General features: G+C 58.0%; 6 protein-coding genes across 6 annotated transcripts; all 6 read right to left on the reverse strand.

Annotated features, from left to right (window-relative positions):
• On the reverse strand, nt 1–457 carry DQ04_07401000 (hypothetical protein; the record flags this gene model as incomplete). The annotated part of the gene is made up of 1 exon (XM_009315144.1): nt 1–457. A coding segment is annotated over one exon (457 nt), but the record flags the coding sequence as incomplete, so codon positions are not given.
• A 607-nt stretch (nt 458–1,064) lies between these two features.
• DQ04_07401010 (hypothetical protein) lies at nt 1,065–1,292 on the reverse strand (the record flags this gene model as incomplete). Its single annotated transcript, XM_009315145.1, has 1 exon — nt 1,065–1,292. The coding sequence occupies one exon, from the start codon at nt 1,290–1,292 to the stop codon at nt 1,065–1,067; it is 228 nt and encodes a 75-aa protein (XP_009313420.1).
• A 412-nt stretch (nt 1,293–1,704) lies between these two features.
• Nucleotides 1,705–3,324, reverse strand: DQ04_07401020 (hypothetical protein; the record flags this gene model as incomplete). Its single annotated transcript, XM_009315146.1, has 1 exon — nt 1,705–3,324. One exon carries the CDS (start codon nt 3,322–3,324, stop codon nt 1,705–1,707), a length of 1,620 nt encoding a protein of 539 aa, XP_009313421.1.
• A 321-nt stretch (nt 3,325–3,645) lies between these two features.
• Nucleotides 3,646–4,185, reverse strand: DQ04_07401030 (hypothetical protein; the record flags this gene model as incomplete). Its single annotated transcript, XM_009315147.1, has 1 exon — nt 3,646–4,185. The coding sequence occupies one exon, from the start codon at nt 4,183–4,185 to the stop codon at nt 3,646–3,648; it is 540 nt and encodes a 179-aa protein (XP_009313422.1).
• A 1,289-nt stretch (nt 4,186–5,474) lies between these two features.
• Nucleotides 5,475–7,700, reverse strand: DQ04_07401040 (hypothetical protein; the record flags this gene model as incomplete). Its single annotated transcript, XM_009315148.1, has 1 exon — nt 5,475–7,700. One exon carries the CDS (start codon nt 7,698–7,700, stop codon nt 5,475–5,477), a length of 2,226 nt encoding a protein of 741 aa, XP_009313423.1.
• A 446-nt stretch (nt 7,701–8,146) lies between these two features.
• On the reverse strand, nt 8,147–8,473 carry DQ04_07401050 (hypothetical protein; the record flags this gene model as incomplete). The annotated part of the gene is made up of 1 exon (XM_009315149.1): nt 8,147–8,473. One exon carries the CDS (start codon nt 8,471–8,473, stop codon nt 8,147–8,149), a length of 327 nt encoding a protein of 108 aa, XP_009313424.1.
• Nucleotides 8,474–8,548: the final 75 nt, after the last annotated feature.

Here is an 8,548-nt window from a genome sequence, read left to right on the forward strand (position 1 = left end):
TTGCGGCTGGCGTGGCGCCCGGCGGCCGCTTTCCGCCGATGCGCTCAAACCGCAGCCACGACTCCTCGATGCGCTCCTCCATCGTGGCGTTCTCGCCGTGCAGGGCGGCAGTGCGTGCGTAGACGTCCTGCAGCTCTTCGTTGATCTTCTGGTGGTGCACGAGCAGCTCGCGGTGGTCATTCCGCTTTGCCTTCGTGTTCTGCTTGTACGACGTCACGAACGACTCATTCTCGTGGAAGTGAATGCCGCGGTGCAGCGAGCGGGGACCCGGGATCACATTACGCCGCTTCACCAGTTGCCGCGTCGCGCGGCTGTTCAACGGCGGCATGCCAAAGCTGCTGCTGTGATGATGATTGCTACTGAGGCTGCTTGCTTCTATTGGTTTCGCCCCTGCTGCTGCTGCTGCTGTCGCCACACTACAGAGGCACAAGAAGAGAGATACTATATTTAGATACATACAACATATACAAGCATGGCAGCACACAGACACACACACACCGACACCGACAACTGAACAAAAAAGCAGACATCACACAGACACAAAAGTCCCACTCTTGGTGTGCCGGACCCACACAAATCATACGCAACAAAAGAGCATAAGAGGCACCGTCACAGAGACCACCATGGCCATCAGCTTCACCCTTACGGACTCTATCACTTCCACAGGATTCAGCCACAGCACGACCCGCGAAAAAAAAAGGCCACCGGCAGGCTCGAGGAAAATAACTCTTCCACGCCAAGAGCAGTATCCTCATCGGCTGCCGTTTGCCGCACCAGCTGCTCCCAGGAGCACTCACTTTGGTGATTGGGAGCAACGACCCTCGCCAACTGAACACTGCCACTGCTCTTCTCACACGCAGTGCTCACCACATCTGCCGGGCGCTGTATCTTCTCCCTCCACCAGAGGAGTCGACTAGGACCACTCTGGTGGCGTTTCATCTGTAACCGGCACCGCCGCACCTACCAGCACCTTATCCTCGTTATTGTATGGCATATTTTCACTATCGCTATTGACGTATGCCATACACTCGGCGTCAAATGGCGGAGAATGGTTGTGCCGCGGACTATTGAGCGATAAGCGGGTGCACAAACACGTGATCTGCGTCATCAAGAGGAACGCCACTCCTATTTCCGCACTCCAGCACCAATGGAAGGTGCCGTTTCAACTCGGAGAGAGCGTGGGAAAGTTCCGGCAGCCGTGGAAAGAGCATAAGGAGCGCAACGATGCGGTTGACTTGGTTCCAGCCACTGGCACTGCCATTGCTATTTGCTAGCTTCCTTGCCGTCGTCATCCCGGACCGACCTCTCCCCACTTGCCGTGTCAACAATTTTCCACACGGCCAACTAGTAGCGCCCGACGATGACGGCAACGGTGGCCAAACACAAGAAAAAAGACACGCGGCCACAGATACCTGTACCTCGAGCAGCGCACCTCGTTCAATTCATGAGAGAAGCCGAATCCATAGGGCGTGCATCCCGAAAAAGCGGCCAGAACCCTGCAATGCAAGTGGAGAAAACAACAACAACAACAACATCGGAGAAGCGCATCAAACGGATGTAGACAGAGAATAAACAAGGCGATACGGAGACCGGCAGAAGAAAATCGGAGATGTAATACCTCCATGCCTGTATGCATATATAAATCCATGCCCAGTGCTTGTGTACATATGTTTCTGCGGATACACAATAAGAGAGGGCAGAGGCTCAGAATTCCCGGAGCTCTTCCAGACGGATGTTAATTTCCGGTCGACGGAACGGCACGCCAGCGCCGCTTCTGCCGACGCTTCGGGGCCCGTCGAAGTGCGTGATGCCCATCCAACGCGCCACCTGCATCGAAATCCACGACGCGAACGCCATCAGCAGGAGCGCCACTGTGATTGCTTGGCACATCACCCACCAGTTGGATTTCTTCTTCTTGTGCAGCTCGTCCCACCCAATGTGGCCCTTCACATCGCGGAAGGTATGCGGGTCCTCACACATCGACAGCAACGAGACGGCCTTTGCCGAGGGGGCGAAGCCATCCAGAGTGTGCAGCACCTCCATGTAGAAGTCCTCTTCCTCTCGGCGGCTGCTAGTCGGGTAGTTTCTCCACGATGTGTCGTTCTCTTCATTCGCCTTTGCTGGGCTATTATTGGCTGTGACCTCGCCAGACCGAACACGACGGAGGAAGCGGACATTGTCGATGAGATTGGAGGCTGCCTGCAGGAGCGGTAACTTCAACAGCGCGGCCTCGGCCGCCTCGACCCTTTTGTCATCGTCTCCCACATCATCTCGGTTACTTCCGTCTTCGCTGCTGGTGCCAGCGGCAATTCCTGTTGCCGCACCGCCAGTGGCGGCGACATCGCGCGCGAGACTTGCCCAGCTCGGGTCGTTGCGGAGGCACAGCTTGAAGCAGAGATATCCGCACACGCTGTGGTACACGTCATCGCTTGTGAGACGCCCCACCACCGCCTTAGCGTGTTGCACATCGCCGTCAGCATCCTCTCGGCTCAGTTTGAGTGCCTGATATATCTCCTGTGCCACTGTCGCCTTCTGCGCGTAATTGAAGTACGGGTCTTTGATGCGACTCGCCTCCGGCTCTGTCTTGTGCACCACGTAGCGTTGGTAGTACTCCCACCAGAGATCTAGCACGGTGACGGTGTCACCAGCTGCACTGGGAGGACCGTCGGGCTTAAGGGCGCTCCAAAGCGCCCTATCAAGCGCGGTGATGGCATTCGCGTCTGCCAATGGGAAGTGCGGCCCATCGCGCACAAGCCGCACCTTAGACTCGGCCCCTCCCCTTTTCTTCTCATCGGCATCGTTCCACATCACCACGACATGCGCCGCCACCGCCGACGCCGCCACGGGGCTGTTTCGGTTCTTTTTTCTGCTACTTGCGATGCGCTGCGCCACCAGCTTCGCGCTGTGGCGGAGGCTGCGCCGGCTCAACTCTCCCACAAGCAGCAGGCTTGGGTTAACGAACGGACAGAACTGCGCGAACTCCAGGTAAATGAGAAACAGCTCGGCCGTACTGCTGCCGTTGTTGTTGTTGTTTTTATTGTCCCCTTCACTCCCCGGCGGTGACAGGAGGGAGAGGTGCATGGCGAGGTAGCAGCCGACGGCCACCTCGCCGTCGACGAATGTGACGCTGCCGATCCCGCGGTCCGCGTCGTATATGAAGTGCCGCACCTCACCGTAGTGGGTGAAGAAGCCTTGGATGAATGTGGCGGTGAATGACGCCTGATGTCCACGCGGAGGGAAGCCGGCAAAGAGCAACTCGCAGTACACGTCTGTTCCCTGCCCCACAGCCCCTTTGCGCTGTGAAGAGAAGCCACCGACAGGCATCGCTACGGAAATATATTCTGGCACAACCACCCTCCACACACACGACACAACAAGAGAAGCAACAACGACGTATTTACACACAGAAGTAGCGGGACACAAGGGGGAGATCAACATGCGAAAAAAATAAATAAATCCACATATGCCCACCATTGCGCCGACCAACGTGTTTTTCTTTTCAGCCAAGCGTGTATACAGGCCTGCACTAAATAACTCTCGCACACGCACATGGAACTAAACGCCCTCCAGGAGTCAAAAGCTACACGGAAGAAGGGGTAGACCGACAGACGGCTTAGAATAGTGTGATGCGCTTCCCCTGCGGTGTCAGTACGCGCCAGGATCAACTTCCTTCGCGTAGCGCATCTCCTCCTCGAGATGGGTCATCTCCTCCGGCGTCCACTCATTCGCGAGGTGCAGGTACTGCCGCACCCGCTCGGCGCCCTCCATGATGGACGGCGCGGCCTTCGAGATCTCCTCAATGCGCTGCGCCACGAAGGCGGCGAGAAGACCATGCAGCGCGTCGATGCGCAGGTAACAGCTGCACTCCAGCAGCGGCAGCAGCAAGTCGCACCGCTCCATGTCGCGCGCGAAGTCCATCTCCCACGCCTTGGCGAAGTGGTCGACCGGCGCGGTGAGCGGCTTCGGGATCTCCGCGACGCGCCGGTCGGGGTTCACGAGGTACGCCACCACGCCCTGCACGACGGCGGCGGGGAAGTCGAGCTCGACCGGTGGCATCTCGGTTGTGCCGCCCTCGTCGAGCGCCGCGAGGCCCTGCAGCAGGCCGATCTGCTGCCACGCGATGGCGCCCGGCACCGTGACACTCACACCGTCAGCCGAAACAAGCGTCACGCCACACACAGACATGCCACTGCTACCGTTGCACGTGTGTGCCTTTCTGTTCAACAGTCGCTCCTCCTTGACCCCCGAACTCCTTCCAAAAGATATATTCACACACACACACACACACACACACGCAAACCCTCACGGTATGTATGTATATGTATGCACGTGTAACTGCACTGACTCTTGTGCCCTTTGGTCCCGCAGAATAACTTCAGGAGAATTGGTGTATGTGATAGATAGAAGGATAAATGGATAGGGACGAAGTGACCCACACGGAAGAGTGAGAGAAAGAGAAAGAGAGAGTATATATATATATATATATCTGTGTGTGTGTGTGTGTGTGGGTAAAGTGAAGGAGCAAGCGTCCGTACACGCAGCGTAATCAGCTGCAACGCATAGAGGCACATAGGTGAGGCGAAGGTAGACAGGTGTATGTGTATCTTTGTTCTTTGCATGTGCGTGTGCAGGCGCGCGTTTGTCTGCCTGCTTGAGCGCCAAGAGGCTTCATTTGGGTAGGGTCGCACCGAAATGCGTTTTTTCTGTTTTTAGCTGTAGCAGCTCCCCCCCTCCCCCGCTCTTGGTGAGATGCAAAGGAAAGGATTCGCTGCCCCGCATTCTTCGTGACCTGTACCGACACGCCAACATACTGCACGTGTGAGGGGGTGAGGGGAGAGACGGCGGTGGCAGCGACGNCCCCCCCCCACAGCTGCACACAAACACACACAGACACACACACAAAAAGGCATTTGCTTCTCTCTGCGTCATTTTTCTGGAGTCTTCGCCCCATAGTTTCTCTTCGCATCTCTTGCTATGCTTCACTTCCTCGTTACTCCTCGGCTCCAGCGGTCACGTCATTTCTCACATTACGAAACCCGTCTAGCGCTCTCACCAGAACCAGCCAAACGGAACACGGTTTTTGTTGTTGTCACCTCTTGCTTTCTCCCTCTCTCTCGCTCTCCCAGATATATATATATATATATATATATATATATATGTATTTCTTCTTCCCTCGCTGTCTATCCCTCTTCCTCTCTGCGGGTTTGTGCATTTGGGTGTGACCCCAGCAACAGACCCGCCACACACCCCCGCAGCAGCCAGCCCACACCTCTCGCCTGTTTCCCTCTCGCACTCTTTGGAGTTGCTGCGCCTCTATGCCCCCCGTTCTCTTCGGCTTCTTATGGGAATAGAAGAGTGGCCAGCGTGCGGTGCGGCGGCTTCGCATCCGAAATGGCAACCAAACCCGCATCCCTCCCGCCGCATATGTTTCTCTCTCTCTGTGTATGTATGTGTGTGTGTGTGTGGGGGGGGGCCTACTCCTCCTCGTTGGCGGGCCATTCATTCTCGAGCTTCAGACAGTCCAACTCCCGCTTCGTCCAGTCGCTGCGCACGTGGAAGCACTGCCTCACCAGCGCTGCCGCCTCGAAGTAGTCGATTGAAGCGTAGCTCACACGTATCATAAAGTCAGCACACCACGCCGCGCACAGGTTCTGAAGCGACGATATCTGCAGCACCCCCGCCGCCCGCATAACGTCGACGAGCAGCGCGACGCGGCCGGAAGCCGGCGGCGCGGCCAGCAGTGCTGTGCAGATGTCAGGGTTGCGCAGAAATGGCGCAGGGTGGATGAAGCTCATCGTTGGCGCGTGCTGCGTGATGGCCATTGCGAGCGCCATCTGCTCGTCCGTGTGGCCAAGGATGCCCCGGTAGAGAAAGTTGCGCTCCCACGGCGTGAGGAAGCAGACGAGCGGGGCGGGCAGTGGCTCCGGTGTCGGTGTCGGGTGCAGCCGCTCCTTCTGCTGTCCGTCGCCGGCAAAGTGGCGCAGGTACTCCGCGCAGAGTTGCACCGCGTCCGACACGAGGGACGGGCGTTGTGGCTGCTGGTTCTCATCCTCATTGTTTCCTGTCGTGCGCATGGCGGAGTCCATTTGATTTGTGCTGCCGCTCACCCCGGATTTCACGCTGACAAGCGGTGTTGGAGACTGTGACGTGCGGCCTGATGGCTGGCACAGCGTCTGGCTCTGCGAGACGGATTGTAAAGGCGTGCTATGAATATCCGCCTCCTCCGCTCCACCACCACCAGCAGCATGAGGCAAGTTTGGTGGCAGACAGCTCTGGAGTTCAATAACTATCTCCCTATCAGTGATGCGGGCGCACTGATGCAGAGGTCCAGCTACCACGTCTTCCACTAGGCCACCGACACCACAAGCCGCAGCGTCACCGCCACTACTACCCGCATTATCTAAAGTGTTGCTACGCAGACTTGCCCGATGTCGCCCACTATGTGCGCCACCGAACTCCGTGTTCTTTCCACTAAACAGTGCATTCGGGCTTGCCGGTTCAGCGCCACTGGCAGGGGACGTTCGTTCTCTACTTCTATTATGTGGCGTCACATCTTCGCTAATGGACGAGGCGACACTCCCACCGAGCAGCAGGCCGTCGTCCTCGTCGCAGATCATGCAAGGGGTGCGCTGGTGATAGCTACTAGGGGAGGCATGCTCATCGTTGGTGAGGCTATGCGGCGAGATCATGGGCGGCGGAAGTGGAGGCATGCGGTCCGCGCCGAGAAACCGCTCTTCTTCGTCGCCCGCCGCGGGGACGTCGGCGAAGACGGTGACGGAGTCGCGCCGACGCACCACCGGTGCTGATCCACCGCTTGACGACGGCGGAGCGGCGTTGGCTTCGACCAGGTTGTCGGTGCTGCCAGTGTTCTCGCTTCCGTCCCTCCTATTATGCGTGTCACTGGCGTCTGCTGTGGTGGGGGCTACAGGTGACGTGAGTGGGCGGGCATGTGCGGTGGGTGAGATGGACTCTGCCAGCAGCGGTGCGTCGCTGCTTGTGCTGAGCAGCTGCCGCGGCGGCGACGACTCGTCGAGCTCTGTGTCGTCGTCGTTGTCGACGTCCTCCTCGTCGAGGGTGCTCGGCGTGGCGCTGTCCTCTTTATTCACCGCAACCAATTCTCTGCTGCCGCTGCCGCTGCTGCTCCTGTTGCTGTTGTGCAGAACAAGGTGCTCCGGCGTGGCGGAGCCATTCTCGTGGCTCTCCCGCTTTGACTTCACGCTGCTGCCACGTCGCGATGCTCTTCTGCGGCCACGCGACGTCGTGGCTGCTGTTCGCGTCGGCGTCTCTGGTGAGGGGCACGGCGATGGCGTGCGGCTGCCGCACTCTTCATCGAGAATACTCACCGTGCGGTCCGTGTCATCCTCGTTATTATTATTGTTTCGGTACTCTTCCGTGCCGTCGTCATCATCGTCTGGGTTCCCCAAGACACTGCGTGTGCGACTCGTTTCATCGTCGTCGTCGTCGTCGTCGTTGATGCGGTCGGGTGTGCGCTCCGAGTCACTGCTGCTGCTGCTGCTGTTGGAGCCGTTCGTGTTGGCGTTGTCGTCGTCGTCGTCGTCATCCTCCGGCGGGGGTGGCGGCGGGCCGTACGCCTCCGTCCAGTTGTCTAACGCACGTCGCACGACGGCCGAGAGCGCCGCGGCCTCCTCCGGCACCGCAATTCTCGTGCCATCGCCGGCCTGCAGATATATGACGGGCATGCCGCAACTACACACAGACACACTACCTCTTTCTCTCGCCTTTCTGCTGCTGTTGCTGGTGTAGTCCTACAGCCAGTCCGCTGTTCTTTTCCAACCCACCCCCTCAAGAGCTTCAAATGTGCTGATTTGCTCTTCTTCTGCTCTATTCGCGGGCTCTCACTCCTGGCAGTCGCTTTCCCTCCTTCTCCTCTGGCTTTGCTCCGCCGGTTTACGTGTGCAAGACCCTTGTTTCTTCGTTCCTTGGGGAGAAAACACAGACACACACACACACAGACATAGAGGGATAGAGAGACAGCGTGAAGAGACACAGACACATACAAATACACACACACAGAAAACACATATGGGTACAAGTATACAGCAGCAGCAGCAGCAGAAGCCGCAATGCCCGCAGTGAGGGAGGGAGTTGCATACGTGTCCTGTCTTTCCTCAAAAAAGTCCCCACCTCATTTAGACTCGAGCAGACTGCGGTGCCGCTTCGATTCACCGACGGTGAACCACTGCAGCTCGCCACGGCGGCAGTAAGCCTCTACACGCGCACTTGTGACGCACCGCTCTTCAACAGCTGTACCCATGTCAGCATCAGCAGTGACGTGAAAGACGTTCAGCACGAGTGAGGCCAAGGGCACGTGGAAGGCACTCGTGTTCCGCGCCAGAAATGCAGCAAGCTGACGACGGTAGTTACCGTTGTTGTTGGTGGGGATGCGGCGGTGCAGCCTCCGCGCCTCCGCCACCGTGTCACTGTAACTGTCGTATTCATTGTCGTCGTCCATATCCTCCTCGTCCTCGTCCTCGTCGCTGCTGCTGCCGCCATTGCGTCGATGGCGGTGACTTCGCACCGTGGCGGG

This window comes from Trypanosoma grayi, assembly GCF_000691245.1.
Source record: "Trypanosoma grayi strain ANR4 Tgr_740_V1, whole genome shotgun sequence".
NCBI classification, from domain to species: Eukaryota; Euglenozoa; class Kinetoplastea; order Trypanosomatida; family Trypanosomatidae; genus Trypanosoma; species Trypanosoma grayi.